The sequence below is a fragment of the Ranitomeya imitator genome, chromosome 5 (assembly GCF_032444005.1).
Source record: "Ranitomeya imitator isolate aRanImi1 chromosome 5, aRanImi1.pri, whole genome shotgun sequence".
NCBI lineage: Eukaryota > Metazoa > Chordata > Amphibia > Anura > Dendrobatidae > Ranitomeya > Ranitomeya imitator.
The window spans coordinates 418395362-418421032 of NC_091286.1; the positions used below are offsets into that span (position 1 = coordinate 418395362).

Consider the following 25671-nt stretch of genomic DNA (forward strand, 5'->3'; position numbering starts at 1 on the left):
GGGTTAGGATCCCTTTAGGGTTATGGTTAGGGGTAGGGTTAGGGGTAGGGTTAGGGTTAGGATCCCTTTAGGGTTAGGGGTAGGGTTAGGGTTAGGGTTAGGATCCCTTTAGGGGTAGGGTTAGGGTTAGGGGTAGGGTTAGGGTTAGGGATAGGGTTAGGATCCCTTTAGGGTTAGGGTTAGGATCCGTTTAGGGTTAGGGTTAGGATCCCTTTAGGGTTAGGGTTAGGATCCCTTTATCACCTTTATGGTGGGGGGTGGCATATCAGTGTGTTTTCTGTTTTTTTTTAAATAAAAACGCATGCATATTTAAAGCAAACAAACGCATGTGCTTAAAAATGCATGCGTTTCCATTGACTCCAATGTATTTTTTGACAAAAAAAATGCATGAAAACGCATGCGTTTTATGTGTCAAAAAAAGCCTCTAAAAAATACTACAAGTTGCATTTCTGAAAAAGAACGCATGCAGCAAAAAAACGCATGCGTTTCAAAACGCGACCAAACGCGTACAACAAAAAACGCATGCATTTTCAATGTTTAATATAGGAAAAAAAGCATGCGTTTTTTTGTGCAAAAAACGCTGCAGACAAAAACGCAAGTGTGAAACCACCCTTAGTGCAGGTTGCATTAGGTGAGCAGGTATTATTGGTCTCACATTCATTAATATCATCACAGTGAATTCCATCACCTAATTAATAAAAAATGTTTTACAGTTAAAAACAACTTTTTACCAACTTTGTCACGTTGAACTAGATGCTAAATGTAATAGTAGCCTCAGAGTAAATGAAAATGTTTTTTTATATTTTTTATTTTGCCCCTTTGTTGTACAGATATTAACAATCAAATGATTTGGCACCTAATGAGATGATTGTCATGAAGTCCAAGTTGTCGTTATTACAGAGCTGTCAGTGGGGGACAGGGACTTTTTCCCTATGTAGTACATTGCCCAATCATAAGCCAAAAGTAATACATCCCAGAAAAAGAACACGCCCCACAATAGCTTAACCCCTTAATGTCCAATGATGGACACAGTCCGGCATTGTACGCCTCCCCTGTTTAGTGTGGCTTCGGCGATGAGCCCTCTCCTTTTCCTGCATATGACAGCTGATCTGATCAGCTGACATGTACCTGGAACAACAAGTAAAAAAGCCAAACAAAAAATAAGTGTGATTGCACTTTTTTTGAAATTTCACCGCACACGGAATTTGTTTTCAGTTTTCCATTACATGACATGGTAAAACCAATGGAGTTCTTCAAACGTACAACTTATTCTACAAAAAACAAGCCTTGCCATGGCCATTGTGATGTAAAAATAAAAAAGTTATGGCTCTGAGAAGAAGAGGAGCAAAAAATGAAAATGCAATACCGAAAATGCCCCTGGTCGATAATGTGTTAAAATATGTTGCTCAGTATGAACTGTTAGTACTTTATTTATGAAAGAAGCAGTTATATTTTCTTTACAAGATCTAATATATTATTTTTCTATCTCATACGAGCATGATGTTACCATTCTACGGCACAGCAGTATATCAAAGTGTTGTTTAACATGTACACCTAGGCTCACCCATTTGTTTTTGGCACCCATTAATAAGTACATCCCATTGTATGCATTTTAGTCAGGATACTTCTATAGCAGACTGTCAGTAACTGCACTTTACCAAACAGTTACATGGATCATCCAATACTGGACTACTCTGCTTAACTGCTACAGAGAGGCCATATCTAATATAAAAACACATCTTCCATTCTCGGACAATAGATCTTCTGATGACCAAGTGACATTATGTCATGTGACCACAGCAGCCAATGAGAAGCCTTCATTACTGCATGAGAACAGACGTTTGCTCTCTTTAGTAGTAAAGAACTGATTGTGCAGGAGGGAACAACCCATAAAAGAAAGCTGTAAGCTGGAATCAATCAGAACTCACCTGAGAATCCATCATTACAAGTACAGGTGTAATTTCCTATTGTGTTGGTGCAGGTTGCATTGGGTGAGCAGTTATTACCGGTGAGACATTCATCAATATCCTCACAGTGGGTCCCGTTACCTGATCAATATATAATTAATCACAGTTTACTGAGGAGATACAGATGTAGCACATACAACAATGCAGCAAGATATTTTAATATAAAAAAGTAACTTGACACCAAACTTGACATGTTTATTGTCATTTGTTATGCTAAAGGGAACCTGTCAGATGCCCCATGCCCCCAACCCAGCAGCATTCACCTCTGTAGGGTTAACCCTGAATAACCAGTCCTGTATAATGTAATTCAGTTAAATAAATGCTTAAAAAAAGCAAGTACAATGTCCCCGTTTCCTATGCTAATTAAGGCTTTGACTAGTAGATAGGGCGTTAGTTGCCCCAGACTTGTCAGCCCTATTTCCATGTTATCACATCTCTGTGGGCATCATCGCCAGATCTTCCACATCCCGGCTTCAGAGGCATAGTGCACATGACCAGTAGCCATCTTCTGAACTTCCAGTAATGTGCAGTGCGCCTCATTAGCCTGGAAGGGTACAACCGGCTTCATTTCCTAGGCTAATGAGAGCTTTGACTAGTAGTGTGTCAGTTCTCCTGACTAATCCACCCTCTTTCCATGTTATGACGCCGCTTAGGGCATGATAACTTAATTTGCACGCGCGACGTCATCACCAGCTCATGTAAATCTCGTGCAGGAACGCTGCTCATTTCGGCAGTGTCACAGTGTCTTTGAAGCTGGCTGTACGCTTCCAGGCTAATGAGGCGCACTGCACATGACTGGAAGTTCAGAAGATGGCTGCTGGTCATGCACACTATGCCTCTGAAGCCGGGATGTGGAAGATCTGGTGATGACCCCATAGAGACGTGATAACATGGAAAGAGGGCTGGCTAGTCTGGGCAACTAACGCTCTACTAGTCAAAGCCCTCATTAGCATAGGAAATGGGGACTGAATTATGTTATACAGGGCTGGTTAGACAGGGGGTTTAACCCCTTCATGACCTTGGGATTTTTTGTTTTTCCGTGTTCGTTTTTCCGTCAATTTGGCCATGTGAGGGCTTATTTTTTGCGGGACGAGTTGTACTTTTGAACGACATCATTGGTTTTAGCATGTTGTGTACTAGAAAACGGGAAAAAAATTCCAAGTTCGGTGAAATTGCAAAAAAAGTGCAATCCCACACTTGTTTTTTGTTTGGCTTTTTTGCAAGGTTCACTAAATGCTACAACTGACCTGCCATTATGATTCTCCAGGTCAGTACGAGTTCATAGACACCTAACATGACTAGGTTATTTTTTACCTAAGTGGTGAAAAAAAATTCCAAACTTTGCTAAAAAAAAAAAAAATTGTGCAATTTTCCGATACCCGTAGCGTCTCCATTTTTCATGATCTGGGGTTGGTTGAGGGCTTATTTTTTGCGTGCCAAGATGACGTTTTTAATGATAGCATTTTGGTGCAGATAGGTTCTTTTGATCGCCCGTTATTGCATTTTAATGCAATGTCGCAGCAACCAAAAAAACGTAATTCTGGCGTTTCTAATTTTTTTCTCGCTTTGCTGTTTAGCGATCAGGTTAATGCTTTTTTTCATTTGATAGATCGGGCGATTTTGAGGGTGGCGATATGAAATATGCGTAGATTTGATATTTTTTTATTGATTTATTTTGATTGGGGCGAAAGGGGGGTGATTTAAACTTTTATATTTTTTTTATTTTTTTCACATTTTTTTTAACTTTTTTTTTTTACTTTTGCCATGCTTCAATAGCCTCCATGGGAGGCTAGAAGCAGGCACAACTCGATCACCTCTGCTACATAGCAGCGATCTGCTGTTCGCTGCTATGTAGCAGAAAATCAGGTGTGCTGTGAGCGCCGACCACAGGGTGGCGCTCACAGCTGCCGGCGATCAGTAACCATAGAGGTTTCAAGGACCTCTATGGTTACAAATCTGAAGCATGACGTCATTTCCGGCCGCCTGGCCGGAAGCGATAGTTAACCCCTTCATGACCGGGGGATTTTTCGTTTTTCCGTGTTCGTTTTTCGCTCCCCTCCTTCCCAGAGCCATAACTTTTTTATTTTTCTGTCAATTTGGCCATGTGAGGGCTTATTTTTTGCGGGACGAGTTGTACTTTTGAACAACATCATTGGTTTTAGCATGTCGTGTACTAGAAAACAGGAAAAAAATTCCAAGTGCGGTGAAATTGCAAAAAAAGTGCAATCCCACATTGGTTTTTTGTTTGGCTTTTTTGCTAGGTTCACTAAATGCTAAAAATGACCTGCCATTATGATTCTCCAGGTCATTACGAGTTCATAGACACCAAACATGACTAGGTTATTTTTTATCTAAGTGGTGAAAAAAAATTCCAAACTTTGCTAAAAAAAAAATAAAAAAATTGTGCCATTTTCCGCTACTCGTAGCGTCTCCATTTTTCATCATCTGGGGTCGGTTGAGGGCTTATTATTTGCGTGCCAAGATGATGTTTTTAATGATAGCATTTCGGTGCAGATACGTTCTTTTGATCGCCCGTTATTGCATTTTAATGCAATGCCGCGGCGACCAAAAAAATGTAATTCTGGCGTTTCGAATTTTTTTCCCGCTACACTGTTTAGCGATCAGGTTAATACTTTTTTTAATTGATAGATCTGGCGATTCTGAGCGCGGCGATACCAAATATGCGTAGATTTGATATTTTTTTTTATTGATTTATTTTGATTGGGGCGAAAGGGGGATGATTTAAACTTTTATGTTTTTTTTTATTTTTTTCACATTTTTTTAAACTTTTTTTTTTAACTTTTGCCATGCTTCAATCGCCTCCATGAGAGGCTAGAAGCAGGCATAGCACGATCGGCTCTGCTACATAGCAGCGATCTGCTGATCGCTGCTATGTAGCAGAATTGCACGTGTGCTGTGAGCGCCGACCACAGGGTGGCGCTCACAGCGACGGGCAATCAGTAACTATAGAGGTCTCAAGGACCTCTATGGTTACCATTCACAAGCATCGCCGACCCCCGATCATGTGACGGGGGTCGGCGATGACGTCATTTCCGGCCGCCCGGCAGGAAGCGGTAGTTAAATGCCGCTGTCTGCGTTTGACAGCGGCATTTAACTAGTTAATAGGTGCGGGCAGATCGCGATTCTGCCCGCGCCTATTACGGGCACATGTCAGCTGTTCACAACAGCTGACATGTCCCGGCTTTGGTGCGGGCTCACCGCGGAGCCCTGCATCAAAGCAGGGGAGCCGGCATCGGACGGTATGGTACGTCCGATGCCGGTAAGGGGTTAAATGCCACTGTCTGCGTTTGACAGCGGCATTTAACTAGTTAATAGGCGTGGGCAGATCGCGATTCTGCTCGCGCCTATTACGGGCACATGTCAGCTGTTCAAAACAGCTGACATGTCCCGGCTTTGATGCGGGCTCACCGCCGGAGCCCGCATCAAAGCAGGGGATCTGACCTCAGACATACTATCCCGTCCGAGGTCAGAAAGGGGTTAATCATACATCGGTGAATGCTTATTGCAGCAAGGTTTATTGTAGTATGAACAACAAAACGTTTCGGTCAGTAGCGACCTTCATCAGTTAGAGTATACTAAATTGCAGAGGATGCCTGTGGATCAATTGTACCATCTGTATAAGGCTGATATGAAACTTCTTGTGCAGCATTGGTCGCTGCAGGAGAATGGCAATAGTAGTAGTACCTGGAGCAGGCGTGCTCTCTGATGCGGAGTCCACCGCTAGTCTAAATCTTAACAAAAATGGAACATGAGAGCGCCCCGCTTGGAGCCACTGAGCTCTCTGATTCGCTGTTGCTCTGTAGCCATGACTTCATTGCTTCAGCCAATGACTGACGTTGGGAGCAGAGGTGGGAACTCACTGGTGGACACAGTGGTGATGCATTATGTGTGAAGCTAAAGAATGCTACATCTGTAACATCAGAGGTAAATGTGAGCGTGAACAATTATTCCTGAAACATGGACAATTTATTATTGTGCAAATCAAAAGAATGAATTAATGACTGAACACAAATTAAAGTTCATGTATGACATCTCAATAAGCCAGAACAGCAGTTTATTCCATCAGATATTTAATAGAACATAGTAACATAGTTAGTGAGGCCGAAAAAAGACATTTGTCCATCCAGTTCAGCCTATATTCTATCATAATAAATCCCCAGATCTACGTCCTTCTACAGAACCTAATAATTGTATGATACAATATTGTTCTGCTCCAGGTAGACATCCAGGCCTCTCTTGAACCCCTCGACTGAGTTCGCCATCACCACCTCCTCAGGCAAGCAATTCCAGATTCTCACTGCCCTAACAGTAAAGAATCCTCTTCTATGTTGGTGGAAAAACCTTCTCTCCTCCAGACGCAAAGAATGCCCCCTTGTGCCCGTCACCTTCCTTGGTATAAACAGATCCTCAGCGAGATATTTGTATTGTCCCCTTATATACTTATACATGGTTATTAGATCCCCCTCAGTCGTCTTTTTTCTATAGTAACATAGGCTTTATCTGTTTATAATTATCAGAAATCAGTACTCAGAAAATGAGAACTCATTATGATGGAACTGAGAATCCATCATTACAAATACAGGTGTAATTTCCTATAGTGTTAGTGCAGGTTGCATTAGGTGAGCAGATATCATAGGTCTCACATTCATTAATATCCTCACAGTGGAGTCCGTCACCTAAGTAATATAAGATGCTTTACAGTTAAAAAGAACTTTTCACCAACTTTGTCATGTTGAACTAGACACAGAATGTAATAGTAGCCTCAGAGTAAATTATTTTTTTTTATTTTATTTTTGTATTTTGCCGCTCTGTTGTGCAGATATTGGCAATCAAATGCAACATCTCTAATGAAACATGTTTTCACAGGTTCTCCGGTTATGGGAAGAGTAAAGGAAAATCTACTGAAAGCAAGAGATTGCCTAATCCCCATATACACTCCTCTAAGGGAAGATACTAGAGATGGTGAGACTTGACTCACATGACCTGGTCCAATGGTCACATCAGCAATTTGTGACTGTCAGACAAAAACCATGAAAACTGCATCCTACCTACAGCATCCCCAGCTCGGTTTTGTTTTAATTAGCAGGCTTGGTTTCAATGTCAAACCGCAACAATGAACTGAGGCCAAATCGGCTAATCACAAGGTGTGCTCGGAATGCCATACGGTGTAGACTGTAAACTCTTACTACCAGGGTCGTCTTTATTTTGCTCTAATTATTGTTTTATCTTTAACATTGCTACTTATGACTTGTATATGAACAGTTGAATAGAAAAGCCTGCAGAATATGTTGCCACTATATAACTAAAGATTATTATTATTATTATTATTATTATTATTATTATTAAAAGGCAGTTTGCAGGTCTCCCATCCAACAGCCACAGATTACTAACTGAAACCTGTCCTGTGAATTGATTTGCACCATCTCTAGCAGGTACATAGTATTGATTGCATCTTCTCCAGTGTAGCCTTAAATAACATGAACTTGTAAATTCCATTACTTTTCCATATTGCTGATATTTTCCACTTACCTGTGTATCCAGCATGACATGTACAGATATAACTTCCCACTGTGTTGGTACAGGTGGCGACAGCTGAACAGTTGTTCTTTCCTCCACATTCATCAATATCAGCACAATATGACCCGTTACCTGATGGAAAGAAATGATGACTTATTACTGAAGCCTGTGATTAAGAGCTCATACACACTTGTCTTACAATATGGTCATAAAGGATCATTGGAAGGTGCTAAATTCTGTGGAACAAACTGCAGCCAAAGTCTATTAGTCTGCACTAAAAAAAGGCAAATCATACAGACACGTATCAAAGTCACTTTGTTTTAGTCATTGAGAAAAAAAATTACTACTGGTAAAATCAATCTATCAAAATACTAAATGCAAATATTGTGTGACATCCTCACCCATCATTAATATACAGACTGTTACAGCCTCGTCTGTCAGTGTAATATAATCCTAAATGTGTGTGTCAGGGATGGACTTATTATTGGGGCAACCTGTGCAGCCACACAAGGGTCCAAGTGGTAAAGGCAGTGGCAGACACAGATGGAAGAGGGCCCCTGTGCAAGAACAGTATGGGCCCTCCTTTGGGCCTAAGACAGGATCTACATGCTGATCTGAAGGTGGAATTGGGCCCCCTGACATCTTGGGCCCCTGTGCAAGAACAGTATGGGCCCTTCTTTGGGCCTAAGACAGGATATACATGCTGATCTGAAGGTGGAATTGGGCCCCGTGCGGCTGCACATGTTGCACTATTGATATGCCCACCCCCCAGGGTAAATGGGCCACTATCACCTCCACAGCCCCAAGCAGCTTCAGTCACAGCCATGTAAACCGGTGCTGTTATGATCCGGTGACCTTGGAGCAGCATGAGAACTTCCACTGGAGAAGGGGGTCACTATACTGACCGCAATCCTGAACTTAACACCGAAACTATAAGTAGCCGTGGAGTGTACCTAACAAACCTAGACACCTCGTCACAGCCGGAGGACTAAATACCCCTAAAGATGGAAATAGGAATACTATCTTGCCTCAGAGCAGATCCCCAAAGGATAGACAGCCCCCACAAATATTGGCGGTGAGTCGGAGAGGAAAAAACGTACACAGGCAGAAAAACAGGATTTAGCACAGGAGGCCACTCTAGCTAAATAGGACAGGATAGGACAGAGTTCTGTGCGGTCAGTATTAAAAACCCTTCAAAATATCCACAGCAGAATATACAAAAACTTCCTACATCTAACTAAAGATGTAGGAGCGTATATCTGCAACTCCAGCGAATCATACAATCAGCAGGAATACAAACAAAAACAAGCACACAGCAGTGTGCCACAGACACAAAAAACCAAACACTTATCTTTGCTGAATTTGGCAGCTAGCAGGAGAAGCCAGAAAGTGATCCAACACTTCACAAGGAACATTGACAACTGGCAAGGGCAAATGAATCCTGCACACTTAAATATCCCAGTCCGAACTGCAATCAGCAGATACACCTGGCCAGGACTGTGACTCAGAGACAACTGCATTCCCACCTACAACCACTGGAGGGAACCCAAGAGCAGAATTCACAACACGGTGCACTATGATGAGTTAGCAGGCAGTTGGCCCATATGCTGTTCTTGCACAGTATGTGTCATTTACGGTTTTGTCATTGTAATTGGAGAGCTATTAACTGCAGATGCCGACAAGTGAATGGCTGTATATACAGACATCTACAGTGATAAGTGATTACCTTGGTATCCACCATTACATGTACATAAGAGGTCTCCAGTCCTGTTACTACACGTTGCATCAGGAGAACAGATACTGTCATTCTGGCATGGTGTCAGTGGCTCACAGTTATATCCATCACCTAAGAAAAGAGCATAATATAATGAATGATGTATTATAATTACAGGAACATATTTATGGAGCTTAAAATGAAGGTTTCTTTTATAGTTATTAAATTATATTTTACACAGATTACAGAAACACACAGACATTTTGAGTAGGATAACTGCTGCATTGAACAGAATAATAGACTAGACATTAAAATCTAATAAAAAAAAGCAAAACAGGAATTAATGAGATTAATCAGAACTTACCTGAGAATCCATCATTACAATCACAGGTGTAATTTCCTATTGTGTTAGTGCAGTTTGCATTACTTGAACAATCATTGCCGGTCTCACATTCATTAATATCCTCACAGTGGGTCCCATTACCTGATCAATGTAACATGTTTCACTATTATCAGAGGGTAAAACAATAGACGTATATGTGAAAATAAAGATTTACTACTGAAAACATGTAAGTTGTGTAGCAAAGCCAGGTAGGCTAGGGTTAAATCGTAGCTCTACATTTTCTGATTTGATCACCTGTCTAGCCATTCATATAACTAGGTTAGGGAAGCTGACCACACTGGATGTGTTTCAGAGCTATATAGTGGTCAGAATCTGTCTGAGAAGAGTCTGCACAGGCCGTGTGCAGAGAAACGCAAGTATCGTTGGTTGCTATGGACAATAGCCATCTTGTTTGGCCGAGCTGGGACTAGCTCTTTTGTGTATGAGTAGCCAGGATCTGTTCTGTTTACTTAGAACCTGGACAAGGCTAGAGATTTATTTTTATTAATTTGTCTCAATAAAAACTGCACGCGTTTGGACCAAAACTGCATTGCTTGTGTGAACGCTACCTATGGCCTGATGCCTACCAGAAAGAGTTAATCCCTACAGTTATTTACTTGCAACTCACAAGATAAGATAAGACTGAACTTCAGTTTATTTTCCACAGGTTTGATGTGAATTGTTAGTAATTTATGTATGAAAGAGTGATAAAAATATTCTTTATAAGATCTAATATATTATTTTTCTATCTCATACGAGCATGATGTTACCATTCTACGGCACAGCAGTGTATCAAAGTGTTGTTTAACATGTCCACCTAGGCTCACCCATTTGTTTTTGACACCCATTAATAAGTACACCTCATTGTATGCATTTTAGTCAGGATACTTATGTAGAAGACTGTCAGTAACTGCACTTTGCCAAACAGTTACATGGAACGTCCAATACTGGACAACTCTTAACTACTACAAAGGGGCCATATCTAATATATAAAGCTGAATGTGTGTGCATGTGTGTATGTCCGGGGTTGGCATCTGCACCGTTGCAGCTACAGCCACAAACTTTTGCACAGTCTCACGTCTAGTGTTGGAGGCAAATTGACAGCTGCCAGATGTGAACAAGGGGGACTTAAAGAGTGAGAGCGATGGCGCCAAAGAGTATATACCATACAGCTGCTAAGGTGGGGCCCCGACATGGGATACTCACCACACACGGGGATATGAACACACTCACAAAATGCGCCACACACTACCACATGCTTGAACACATATACCACCCTCAGCACACATTTCACCACACATACACCAACCTCGCCACATAAAAGTCGAAACACAAAAGTCGCTGCTCAAAACTCGCCACGCGCAAAACTCGCCACATGCAAAACTAGGCTCATGCAAAACTCGCCACACGTGCAAAACTCACCTCATGGAAAACTCACCACACGCAAAACTTGCACACACGGAAAAATTGCCACATGCACAAAAGTTGCAACACATGCAAAAGTTGCCTCACACAAAACTTGCACATACTTAAAACGGACCACACATAAAACTCGCCACGCGCAGAACTCGCCATGCACAAAACTTGCTGCACACAACTTTCTACACTAACCTGTCACATGCAACTCGACACACAAAAAGTTGCTACACGCATGTCGCCACACAAAACTCATCTCACAAAAGTTGCTACATTCATGTCGCCACATGCAACTCAACACACACAACTTGACACACGAAACTCGCCCACAAGTCTGGTATTATCCTTCAAAAATAAAAATCTGATTAATAAGCAGACAAACTACAAGAGCAACAAATGTACCATATAGGAAATCCGGCAGCTGTCATTCACATGACCTGTCTATTATGTGTATGTGTGAGCTAATATATACTGCCAGGGGGAGGGCTTCCTGTTGGCTGGGGATTTATCAGGTTGCCAATTTAGCTTACAAATACTGAGGCAAAAATCCTGAGCAAATAAAGTGTGAATGAGGTCTAATACAGGAGGAGATGACATACAGGTACATAATATATACAGGGGAGGTGACACACAGGTATATTCTATATGCAGGAGAGATGACACACAGGTATATACTGTATACAAGAGAAGATGACACACAGGTATATACTATATATAGAAGATGACATACAGGTATATACTATATACAGGAGGAGATGACACACATATATACTATATACAGGGGAGATAGCACACAGGTATATGCTATATACAGGAGGAGATGACACACTGGTATATGCTATATACAGGGGAGATGACATACAGGTACATATTATATACAAGGGAGATGACACTCAGGTATATACTATATACAGGGGAATGACACACAGGTATATACTATATGCAGGAGGAGATGACACACAGGTATATACTATATACAGGAGGAGATGATACACAGGTATAAACTATAGTATATACTATATAAAAGAGGAGATGACACATAGGTATATACAAGGGAGATGACATACAGGTATATACTATATACAGAAGATGACATACAGGTATATACTATATATAGGAGGAGATGACATACAGGTATATAGCACTGTATATACAGAAGAGATGACATACAGGTATATACTATATACAGGAGGAGATGCCACATAGGTATATACAATATACAGGAGGAGATGACATACAACAGGTATATACTATTTACAGGGGAGACGACATACAGGTATATACTATATACAGGAGATGACATACAGGTGTATACTATATATAAGGGAGATGACAAACATGTATATACTGAGGGGAAAAAGAGGTGTGAGGTGAAAATGAGGAGTGTGAGGTGAAAATGAAAAGGTGTGAGTGCAAAATGAGAGGAGTGAGGAAAAATAGTGGAGTGATCGGGAAAATGACAGATGTGAGGTCGAAATGACAAGTGTTAGGGGGAATGAGAGGAGTGAGGGGGGAAATAAGAGGAGTGAGGGGGAAAATGAGAAGTGTAAGTGAGAAAATGAGAGATGTGAGGGGGAAAATGAGAGGCGCGATGGGAAAATAAGAGAAGTGAGGTGCTATAACTAACCACAGATATTTACTATGCCCAGGCAGCGCCGGGCTCTTCAGCTAGTTTAATATAAAAACACATCTTCCATTCTCAGACCATAGATCTTCTGATGACCAAGTGACATTGTTATGTCATGTGATCACAGCAGCCAATCAGAATCCTTTATTATTACGTCAGAACAGACGTTTGCTCTCTTTAGCAGTAAAGAACTGATTGTGCAGGGGGGAACAACCCATTAAAAAAGCTGTAAGCTGGAATCAAAGGTAAATTAGAACTCACCTGAGAATCCATTCTTACAAGTACAGCTGTAATTCCCTATTGTGTTAGTGCAGGTTGCATTGGGTGAGCAGGAATTACCGGTGAGACATTCATCAATATCATCACAGTGGGTCCCGTTACCTGATCAATGTAAAAGGTTTTACAGTTAATTGAGGCTATTTCCTCACAGCTAGGCTATGTTCACACTTACACGGTGCTTTACATTGAGCACTCCGTCTGGGAGCTACGTCTTTTCTTAGAAAGCAGAATTCAGGAGTACAAAATCCTCCCTGATATATTCATTTACTGCAGAGAGACAAACTAAAGATCTACATTCGGACTCTGAGCTCCTTTCTGTCTCTGACCTTCTATTTAGTGGGACACAAAGCCGAGGTGACAACTCGCGGTGCCAGGAAATAAAATGTTTCGTTTTCTGACACCAGCTCTCGTCTTATGGGAAGAATAAAAGGGAAATCTACTGCAAGCTCTCACTGATATCAGTGCCGCTGATAGGGACAATGCCACTTTCATATCAAAGAGACAATTTGAGGTAATTATTAATTTTCTTACTTGAGAATCCATCATTACAAGTACAGATGTAACTTCCTATTGTGTTAGTGCAGGTTGCATTAGGTGAGCAGATATTATTGGTCTCACATTCATCAATATCATCACACTGGGTCCCATTACCTGATGAATATATAATAAATCACTGTTTACTGAGGATATACAGATGTAGCACATACCAGATGCAGCAAAATATTTTAATACAAAAAACTGTAAAAAACTCTACACTTGACATGTTTATTAGCATTTGTAATGTTAAAGGGAACCCGTCAGATGCCCCATGCCCCAAACCCAGCAGCATTCACCTCTGCATGGTTAAGCTCACTAAATAACCAGTCCTGTATAATGTAATTCATTTAAATAAAGGCTTTAAAAAAGTAATTATAATGTCCCCGTTTCCTATGCTAATGAAGGCTTTGACTAGTATATAGAGTGTTAGTTGCGCCAGAATAGTCAGCTTCCTTTCCATGTTATTATCACATCTCTGTGGGCGTCATCGCCAGATCATCCACAACTCGGCTTCAGAGGCATAGTGCGCATGACCGGAAGCCATCTTCTGAACTTCCAGTAATGTGCAGTGTGCCTCATTAGCCTGGAAGGGTACAACCGGCTTCAAAGACACTGTGACACTGCCGAAAGGAACAGCGTTCATGTACGAGATTTACATAAGCTGGCGATGACATCGCGCGTGCAAATTAAGTTATCACGCCCTCAGGGGCGTCATAACATGGAAAGAGGGCGGATTAGTCAGGAGAACTAACACACTATTTACTAGTCAAAGCCCTCATTAGCATAGGAAATGGGGACTGAATTATGTTATACAGGGCTGGTTAGACAGGAGGTTTAATCATTCATAGGTGAATGCTGCTGAGTAGGAGGGCATGGGTGACCTGAGAGGTTCCCTTTAAGTGTCCAGTTACAGCTTCCTATAACATGCCATAGTTAAAGGGGATATCATCACTTTTCAGTTCAATTTTGTAGTTAACTACAGTTTACTATATAAAAAACAAAAATGGAACATGAGAGCGCCCCGCTTGGAGCCACTGAGCTCTCTGATTCGCTGTTGCTCTGTAGCCATGACTTCATTGCTTCAGCCAATGACTGACGTTGGGAGCAGAGGTGGGAACTCACTGGTGGACACAGTGGTGATGCATTATGTGTGAAGCTAAAGAATGCTACATCTGTAACATCAGAGGTAAATGTGAGCGTGAACAATTATTCCTGAAACATTGACAATTTATTATTGTGCAAATCAGAAAGAATGAATTAATGACTGAACACAAATTAAAGATCATGTATGACATGTCAATAAGCCAGAACAGCAGTTTATTCCATCAGATATTTAATATAACATAGTAACATAGTTAGTTGTTAGTAAGGCCGAAAAAAGACATTTGTCCATCCAGTTCAGCCTATATTCCATCATAATAAATCCCCAGATCTACGTCCTTCTACAGAACCTAATAATTGTATGATACAATATTGTTCTGCTCCAGGAAGACATCCAGGCCTCTCTTGAACCCCTCGACTGAGTTCGCCATCACCACCTCCTCAGGCAAGCAATTCCAGATTCTCACTGCCCTAACAGTAAAGAATCCTCTTCTATGTTGGTGGAAAAACCTTCTCTCCTCCAGACGCAAAAAATGCCCCCTTGTGCCCGTCACCTTCCTTGGTATAAACAGATCCTCAGCGAGATATTTGTATTGTCCCCTTATATACTTATACATGGTTATTAGATCCCCCTCAGTCGTCTTTTTTCTATAGTAACATAGGCTTTATCTGTTTATAATTATCAGAAATCAGTACTCAGAAAATGAGAACTCACCTGAGAATCCATCATTACAAATACAGGTGTAATTTCCTATAGTGTTAGTGCAGGTTGCATTAGGTGAGCAGATATCATAGGTCTCACATTCATTAATATCCTCACAGTGGAGTCCGTCACCTAAGTAATATAACATGCTTTACAGTTAAAAAGAACTTTTCACCAACTTTGTCATGTTGAACTAGACACAGAATGTAATAGTAGCCTCAGAGTAAATTATTTTTTTTTATTTTATTTTTGTATTTTGCCGCTCTGTTGTGCAGATATTGGCAATCAAATGCAACATCTCTAATGAAACATGTTTTCACAGGTTCTCCGGTTATGGGAAGAGTAAAGGAAAATCTACTGAAAGCAAGAGATTGCCTAATCCCCATATACACTCCTCTAAGGGAAGATACTAGAGATGGTGAGACTTGACTCACATGACCTGGTCCAATGGTCACATCAGCAATTTGTGACTGTCAGACAAAAACCATGAAAACTGCATCCTACCTACAGCATCCCCAGCTCGGTTTTGTTTTAATTAGAAGGCTTGGTTTCAATGTCAAACCGCAACAATGAACTGAGGCCAAATCGGCTAATCACAAGGTGTGCTCGGAATGCCATACGGTGTAGACTGTAAACTCTTACTACCAGGGTCGTCTTTATTTTGCTCTAATTATTGTTTTATCTTTAACATTGCTACTTATGACTTGTATATGAACAGTTGAATAGAAAAGCCTGCAGAATATGTTGCCACTATATAACTAAAGATTATTATTATTATTATTATTATTAATAATAAACGGCAGTTTGCAGGTCTCCCATCCAACAGCCACAGATTACTAACTGAAACCTGTCCTGTGAATTGATTTGCACCATCTCTAGCAGGTACATAGTATTGATTGCATCTTCTCCAGTGTAGCCTTAAATAACATGAACTTGTAAATTCCATTACTTTTCCATATTGCTGATATTTTCCACTTACCTGTGTATCCAGCATGACATGTACAGATATAACTTCCCACTGTGTTGGTACAGGTGGCGACAGCTGAACAGTTGTTCTTTTCTCCACATTCATCAATATCAGCACAATATGACCCGTTACCTGATGGAAAGAAATGATGACTTATTACTGAAGCCTGTGATTAAGAGCTCATACACACTTGTCTTACAATATGGTCATAAAGGATCATTGGAAGGTGCTAAATTCTGTGGAACAAACTGCAGCCAAAGTCTATTAGTCTGCACTAAAAAAAGGCAAATCATACAGACACGTATCAAAGTCACTTTGTTTTAGTCATTGAGAAAAAAAATTACTACTGGTAAAATCAATCTATCAAAATACTAAATGCAAATATTGTGTGACATCCTCACCCATCATTAATATACAGACTGTTACAGCCTCGTCTGTCAGTGTAATATAATCCTAAATGTGTGTGTCAGGGATGGACTTATTATTGGGGCAACCTGTGCAGCCACACAAGGGTCCAAGTGGTAAAGGCAGTGGCAGACACAGATGGAAGAGGGCCCCTGTGCAAGAACAGTATGGGCCCTCCTTTGGGCCTAAGACAGGATCTACATGCTGATCTGAAGGTGGAATTGGGCCCCCTGACATCTTGGGCCCCTGTGCAAGAACAGTATGGGCCCTTCTTTGGGCCTAAGACAGGATATACATGCTGATCTGAAGGTGGAATTGGGCCCCGTGCGGCTGCACATGTTGCACTATTGATATGCCCACCCCCCAGGGTAAATGGGCCACTATCACCTCCACAGCCCCAAGCAGCTTCAGTCACAGCCATGTAAACCGGTGCTGTTATGATCCGGTGACCTTGGAGCAGCATGAGAACTTCCACTGGAGAAGGGGGTCACTATACTGACCGCAATCCTGAACTTAACACCGAAACTATAAGTAGCCGTGGAGTGTACCTAACAAACCTAGACACCTCGTCACAGCCGGAGGACTAAATACCCCTAAAGATGGAAATAGGAATACTATCTTGCCTCAGAGCAGATCCCCAAAGGATAGACAGCCCCCACAAATATTGGCGGTGAGTCGGAGAGGAAAAAACGTACACAGGCAGAAAAACAGGATTTAGCACAGGAGGCCACTCTAGCTAAATAGGACAGGATAGGACAGAGTTCTGTGCGGTCAGTATTAAAAACCCTTCAAAATATCCACAGCAGAATATACAAAAACTTCCTACATCTAACTAAAGATGTAGGAGCGTATATCTGCAACTCCAGCGAATCATACAATCAGCAGGAATACAAACAAAAACAAGCACACAGCAGTGTGCCACAGACACAAAAAACCAAACACTTATCTTTGCTGAATTTGGCAGCTAGCAGGAGAAGCCAGAAAGTGATCCAACACTTCACAAGGAACATTGACAACTGGCAAGGGCAAATGAATCCTGCACACTTAAATATCCCAGTCCGAACTGCAATCAGCAGATACACCTGGCCAGGACTGTGACTCAGAGACAACTGCATTCCCACCTACAACCACTGGAGGGAACACAAGAGCAGAATTCACAACACGGTGCACTATGATGAGTTAGAAGGCAGTTGGCCCATATGCTGTTCTTGCACAGTATGTGTCATTTACGGTTTTGTCATTGTAATTGGAGAGCTATTAACTGCAGATGCCGACAAGTGAATGGCTGTATATACAGACATCTACAGTGATAAGTGATTACCTTGGTATCCACCATTACATGTACATAAGAGGTCTCCAGTCCTGTTACTACACGTTGCATCAGGAGAACAGATACTGTCATTCTGGCATGGTGTCAGTGGCTCACAGTTATATCCATCACCTAAGAAAAGAGCATAATATAATGAATGATGTATTATAATTACAGGAACATATTTATGGAGCTTAAAATGAAGGTTTCTTTTATAGTTATTAAATTATATTTTACACAGATTACAGAAACACACAGACATTTTGAGTAGGATAACTGCTGCATTGAACAGAATAATAGACTAGACATTAAAATCTAATAAAAAAAAGCAAAACAGGAATTAATGAGATTAATCAGAACTTACCTGAGAATCCATCATTACAATCACAGGTGTAATTTCCTATTGTGTTAGTGCAGTTTGCATTACTTGAACAATCATTGCCGGTCTCACATTCATTAATATCCTCACAGTGGGTCCCATTACCTGATCAATGTAACATGTTTCACTATTATCAGAGGGTAAAACAATAGACGTATATGTGAAAATAAAGATTTACTACTGAAAACATGTAAGTTGTGTAGCAAAGCCAGGTAGGCTAGGGTTAAATCGTAGCTCTACAGTTTCTGATTTGATCACCTGTCTAGCCATTCATATAACTAGGTTAGGGAAGCTGACCACACTGGATGTGTTTCAGAGCTATATAGTGGTCAGAATCTGTCTGAGAAGAGTCTGCACAGGCCGTGTGCAGAGAAACACAAGTATCGTTGGTTGCTATGGACAATAGCCATCTTGTTTGGCCGAGCTGGGACTAGCTCTTTTGTGTATGAGTAGCCAGGATCTGTTCTGTTTACTTAGAACCTGGACACGGCTAGAGATTTATTTTTATTAATTTGTCTCAATAAAAACTGCACGCATTTGGACCAAAACTGCATTGCTTGTGTGAACGCTACCTATGGCCTGATGCCTACCAGAAAGAGTTAATCCCTACAGTTATTTACTTGCAACTCACAAGATAAGATAAGACTGAACTTCAGTTCATTTTCCACAGGTTTGATGTGAATTGTTAGTAATTTATGTATGAAAGAGTGATAAAAATATTCTTTATAAGATCTAATATATTATTTTTCTATCTCATACGAGCATGATGTTACCATTCTACGGCACAGCAGTGTATCAAAGTGTTGTTTAACATGTCCACCTAGGCTCACCCATTTGTTTTTGACACCCATTAATAAGTACACCTCATTGTATGCATTTTAGTCAGGATACTTATGTAGAAGACTGTCAGTAACTGCACTTTGCCAAACAGTTACATGGAACGTCCAATACTGGACAACTCTTAACTACTACAAAGGGGCCATATCTAATATATAAAGCTGAATGTGTGTGCATGTGTGTATGTCCGGGGTTGGCATCTGCACCGTTGCAGCTACAGCCACAAACTTTTGCACAGTCTCACGTCTAGTGTTGGAGGCAAATTGACAGCTGCCAGATGTGAACAAGGGGGACTTAAAGAGTGAGAGCGATGGCGCCAAAGAGTATATACCATACAGCTGCTAAGGTGGGGCCCCGACATGGGATACTCACCACACACGGGGATATGAACACACTCACAAAATGCGCCACACACTACCACATGCTTGAACACATATACCACCCTCAGCACACATTTCACCACACATACACCAACCTCGCCACATAAAAGTCGAAACACAAAAGTCGCTGCTCAAAACTCGCCACGCGCAAAACTCGCCACATGCAAAACTAGGCTCATGCAAAACTCGCCACACGTGCAAAACTCACCTCATGGAAAACTCACCACACGCAAAACTTGCACACACGGAAAAATTGCCACATGCACAAAAGTTGCAACACATGCAAAAGTTGCCTCACACAAAACTTGCACATACTCAAAACGGACCACACATAAAACTCGCCACGCGCAGAACTCGCCATGCACAAAACTTGCTGCACACAACTTTCTACACTAACCTGTCACATGCAACTCGACACACAAAAAGTTGCTACACGCATGTCGCCACACAAAACTCATCTCACAAAAGTTGCTACATTCATGTCGCCACATGCAACTCAACACATACAACTTGACACACGAAACTCGCCCACAAGTCTGGTATTATCCTTCAAAAATAAAAATCTGATTAATAAGCAGACAAACTACAAGAGCAACAAATGTACCATATAGGAAATCCGGCAGCTGTCATTCACATGACCTGTCTATTATGTGTATGTGTGAGCTAATATATACTGCCAGGGGGAGGGCTTCCTGTTGGCTGGGGATTTATCAGGTTGCCAATTTAGCTTACAAATACTGAGGCAAAAATCCTGAGCAAATAAAGTGTGAATGAGGTCTAATACAGGAGGAGATGACATACAGGTACATAATATATACAGGGGAGGTGACACACAGGTATATTCTATATGCAGGAGAGATGACACACAGGTATATACTGTATACAAGAGAAGATGACACACAGGTATATACTATATATAGAAGATGACATACAGGTATATACTATATACAGGAGGAGATGACACACATATATACTATATACAGGGGAGATAGCACACAGGTATATGCTATATACAGGAGGAGATGACACACTGGTATATGCTATATACAGGGGAGATGGCATACAGGTACATATTATATACAAGGGAGATGACACTCAGGTATATACTATATACAGGGGAATGACACACAGGTATATACTATATGCAGGAGGAGATGACACACAGGTATATACTATATACAGGAGGAGATGATACACAGGTATAAACTATAGTATATACTATATAAAAGAGGAGATGACACATAGGTATATACAAGGGAGATGACATACAGGTATATACTATATACAGAAGATGACATACAGGTATATACTATATATAGGAGGAGATGACATACAGGTATATAGCACTGTATATACAGAAGAGATGACATACAGGTATATACTATATACAGGAGGAGATGCCACATAGGTATATACAATATACAGGAGGAGATGACATACAACAGGTATATACTATTTACAGGGGAGACGACATACAGGTATATACTATATACAGGAGATGACATACAGGTGTATACTATATATAAGGGAGATGACAAACATGTATATACTGAGGGGAAAAAGAGGTGTGAGGTGAAAATGAGGAGTGTGAGGTGAAAATGAAAAGGTGTGAGTGCAAAATGAGAGGAGTGAGGAAAAATAGTGGAGTGATCGGAAAATGACAGATGTGAGGTCGAAATGACAAGTGTTAGGGGGAATGAGAGGAGTGAGGGGGGAAATAAGAGGAGTGAGGGGGAAAATGAGAAGTGTAAGTGAGAAAATGAGAGATGTGAGGGGGAAAATGAGAGGCGCGATGGGAAAATAAGAGAAGTGAGGTGCTATAACTAACCACAGATATTTACTATGCCCAGGCAGCGCCGGGCTCTTCAGTTAGTTTAATATAAAAACACATCTTCCATTCTCAGACCATAGATCTTCTGATGACCAAGTGACATTGTTATGTCATGTGATCACAGCAGCCAATCAGAATCCTTTATTATTACGTCAGAACAGACGTTTGCTCTCTTTAGCAGTAAAGAACTGATTGTGCAGGGGGGAACAACCCATTAAAAAAGCTGTAAGCTGGAATCAAAGGCAAATTAGAACTCACCTGAGAATCCATTCTTACAAGTACAGCTGTAATTCCCTATTGTGTTAGTGCAGGTTGCATTGGGTGAGCAGGAATTACCGGTGAGACATTCATCAATATCATCACAGTGGGTCCCGTTACCTGATCAATGTAAAAGGTTTTACAGTTAATTGAGGCTATTTCCTCACAGTTAGGCTATGTTCACACTTACACGGTGCTTTACATTGAGCACTCCGTCTGGGAGCTACGTCTTTTCTTAGAAAGCAGAATTCAGGAGTACAAAATCCTCCCTGATATATTCATTTACTGCAGAGAGACAAACTAAAGATCTACATTCGGACTCTGAGCTCCTTTCTGTCTCTGATCTTCTATTTAGTGGGACACAAAGCCGAGGTGACAACTCGCGGTGCCAGGAAATAAAATGTTTCGTTTTCTGACACCAGCTCTCGTCTTATGGGAAGAATAAAAGGGAAATCTACTGCAAGCTCTCACTGATATCAGTGCCGCTGATAGGGACAATGCCACTTTCATATCAAAGAGACAATTTGAGGTAATTATTAATTTTCTTACTTGAGAATCCATCATTACAAGTACAGATGTAACTTCCTATTGTGTTAGTGCAGGTTGCATTAGGTGAGCAGATATTATTGGTCTCACATTCATCAATATCATCACACTGGGTCCCATTACCTGATGAATATATAATAAATCACTGTTTACTGAGGATATACAGATGTAGCACATACCAGATGCAGCAAAATATTTTAATACAAAAAACTGTAAAAAACTCTACACTTGACATGTTTATTAGCATTTGTAATGTTAAAGGGAACCTGTCAGATGCCCCATGCCCCAAACCCAGCAGCATTCACCTCTGCATGGTTAAGCTCACTAAATAACCAGTCCTGTATAATGTAATTCATTTAAATAAAGGCTTTAAAAAAGTAATTATAATGTCCCCGTTTCCTATGCTAATGAAGGCTTTGACTAGTATATAGAGTGTTAGTTGCGCCAGAATAGTCAGCTTCCTTTCCATGTTATTATCACATCTCTGTGGGCGTCATCGCCAGATCATCCACAACTCGGCTTCAGAGGCATAGTGCGCATGACCGGAAGCCATCTTCTGAACTTCCAGTAATGTGCAGTGTGCCTCATTAGCCTGGAAGGGTACAACCGGCTTCAAAGACACTGTGACACTGCCGAAAGGAACAGCGTTCATGTACGAGATTTACATAAGCTGGTGATGACATCGCGCGTGCAAATTAAGTTATCACGCCCTCAGGGGCGTCATAACATGGAAAGAGGGCGGATTAGTCAGGAGAACTAACACACTATTTACTAGTCAAAGCCCTCATTAGCATAGGAAATGGGGACTGAATTATGTTATACAGGGCTGGTTAGACAGGAGGTTTAATCATTCATAGGTGAATGCTGCTGAGTAGGAGGGCATGGGTGACCTGAGAGGTTCCCTTTAAGTGTCCAGTTACAGCTTCCTATAACATGCCATAGTTAAAGGGGATATCATCACTTTTCAGTTCAATTTTGTAGTTAACTACAGTTTACTATATAAAAAACAAAAATGGAACATGAGAGCGCCCCGCTCGGAGCCACTGAGCTCTCTGATTCTCTGTTGCTCTGTAGCCATGACTTCATTGCTTCAGCCAATGACTGACGTTGGGAGCAGAGGTGGGAACTCACTGGTGGACACAGTGGTGATGCATTATGTGTGAAGCTAAAGAATGCTACATCTGTAACATCAGAGGTAAATGTGAGCGTGAACAATTATTCCTGAAACATTGACAATTTATTATTGTGCAAATCAGAAAGAATGAATTAATGACTGAACACAAATTAAAGATCATGTATGACATGTCAATAAGCCAGAACAGCAGTTTATTCCATCAGATATTTAATATAACATAGTAACATAGTTAGTTGTTAGTAAGGCCGAAAAAAGACATTTGTCCATCCAGTTCAGCCTATATTCCATCATAATAAATCCCCAGATCTACGTCCTTCTACAGAACCTAATAATTGTATGATACAATATTGTTCTGCTCCAGGTAGACATCCAGGCCTCTCTTGAACCCCTCGACTGAGTTCGCCATCACCACCTCCTCAGGCAAGCAATTCCAGATTCTCACTGCCCTAACAGTAAAGAATCCTCTTCTATGTTGGTGGAAAAACCTTCTCTCCTCCAGACGCAAAGAATGCCCCCTTGTGCCCGTCACCTTCCTTGGTATAAACAGATCCTCAGCGAGATATTTGTATTGTCCCCTTATATACTTATACATGGTTATTAGATCCCCCTCAGTCGTCTTTTTTCTATAGTAACATAGGCTTTATCTGTTTATAATTATCAGAAATCAGTACTCAGAAAATGAGAACTCATTATGATGGAACTGAGAATCCATCATTACAAATACAGGTGTAATTTCCTATAGTGTTAGTGCAGGTTGCATTAGGTGAGCAGATATCATAGGTCTCACATTCATTAATATCCTCACAGTGGAGTCCGTCACCTAAGTAATATAACATGCTTTACAGTTAAAAAGAACTTTTCACCAACTTTGTCATGTTGAACTAGACACAGAATGTAATAGTAGCCTCAGAGTAAATTATTTTTTTTTATTTTATTTTTGTATTTTGCCGCTCTGTTGTGCAGATATTGGCAATCAAATGCAACATCTCTAATGAAACATGTTTTCACAGGTTCTCCGGTTATGGGAAGAGTAAAGGAAAATCTACTGAAAGCAAGAGATTGCCTAATCCCCATATACACTCCTCTAAGGGAAGATACTAGAGATGGTGAGACTTGACTCACATGACCTGGTCCAATGGTCACATCAGCAATTTGTGACTGTCAGACAAAAACCATGAAAACTGCATCCTACCTACAGCATCCCCAGCTCGGTTTTGTTTTAATTAGCAGGCTTGGTTTCAATGTCAAACCGCAACAATGAACTGAGGCCAAATCGGCTAATCACAAGGTGTGCTCGGAATGCCATACGGTGTAGACTGTAAACTCTTACTACCAGGGTCGTCTTTATTTTGCTCTAATTATTGTTTTATCTTTAACATTGCTACTTATGACTTGTATATGAACAGTTGAATAGAAAAGCCTGCAGAATATGTTGCCACTATATAACTAAAGATTATTATTATTATTATTATTATTATTATTATTATTATTATTATTAAAAGGCAGTTTGCAGGTCTCCCATCCAACAGCCACAGATTACTAACTGAAACCTGTCCTGTGAATTGATTTGCACCATCTCTAGCAGGTACATAGTATTGATTGCATCTTCTCCAGTGTAGCCTTAAATAACATGAACTTGTAAATTCCATTACTTTTCCATATTGCTGATATTTTCCACTTACCTGTGTATCCAGCATGACATGTACAGATATAACTTCCCACTGTGTTGGTACAGGTGGCGACAGCTGAACAGTTGTTCTTTCCTCCACATTCATCAATATCAGCACAATATGACCCGTTACCTGATGGAAAGAAATGATGACTTATTACTGAAGCCTGTGATTAAGAGCTCATACACACTTGTCTTACAATATGGTCATAAAGGATCATTGGAAGGTGCTAAATTCTGTGGAACAAACTGCAGCCAAAGTCTATTAGTCTGTACTAAAAAAAGGCAAATCATACAGACACGTATCAAAGTCACTTTGTTTTAGTCATTGAGAAAAAAAATTACTACTGGTAAAATCAATCTATCAAAATACTAAATGCAAATATTGTGTGACATCCTCACCCATCATTAATATACAGACTGTTACAGCCTCGTCTGTCAGTGTAATATAATCCTAAATGTGTGTGTCAGGGATGGACTTATTATTGGGGCAACCTGTGCAGCCACACAAGGGTCCAAGTGGTAAAGGCAGTGGCAGACACAGATGGAAGAGGGCCCCTGTGCAAGAACAGTATGGGCCCTCCTTTGGGCCTAAGACAGGATCTACATGCTGATCTGAAGGTGGAATTGGGCCCCCTGACATCTTGGGCCCCTGTGCAAGAACAGTATGGGCCCTTCTTTGGGCCTAAGA

The 25671-nt window shown here is 40.9% G+C and overlaps 1 protein-coding gene across 3 annotated transcripts in view; it reads right to left on the reverse strand.

Annotated features, from left to right (window-relative positions):
• Positions 1–25671, reverse strand: part of LOC138638071 (mucin-4-like) — a 369132-nt gene that overhangs the window by 109391 nt on the left and 234070 nt on the right. The window contains exons 77-87 of one of the 3 annotated variants that reach the window (XM_069727053.1): positions 21631–21750; positions 18310–18429; positions 17958–18077; positions 16244–16363; positions 15277–15396; positions 13455–13574; positions 12906–13025; positions 9584–9703; positions 9232–9351; positions 7518–7637; positions 1929–2048 (exon numbers count right to left, since the gene is read on the reverse strand). In XM_069727053.1, coding sequence (XP_069583154.1) covers positions 1929–2048; positions 7518–7637; positions 9232–9351; positions 9584–9703; positions 12906–13025; positions 13455–13574; positions 15277–15396; positions 16244–16363; positions 17958–18077; positions 18310–18429; positions 21631–21750 — 1320 coding nt within the window. Of the gene's footprint in view, positions 1–1928; positions 2049–7517; positions 7638–9231; positions 9352–9583; positions 9704–12905; positions 13026–13454; positions 13575–15276; positions 15397–16243; positions 16364–17957; positions 18078–18309; positions 18430–21630; positions 21751–23874; positions 24132–24993; positions 25114–25671 lie in introns of those variants that run through there. The other 2 variants (XM_069727055.1, XM_069727054.1) reach the window with 2 other exon arrangements.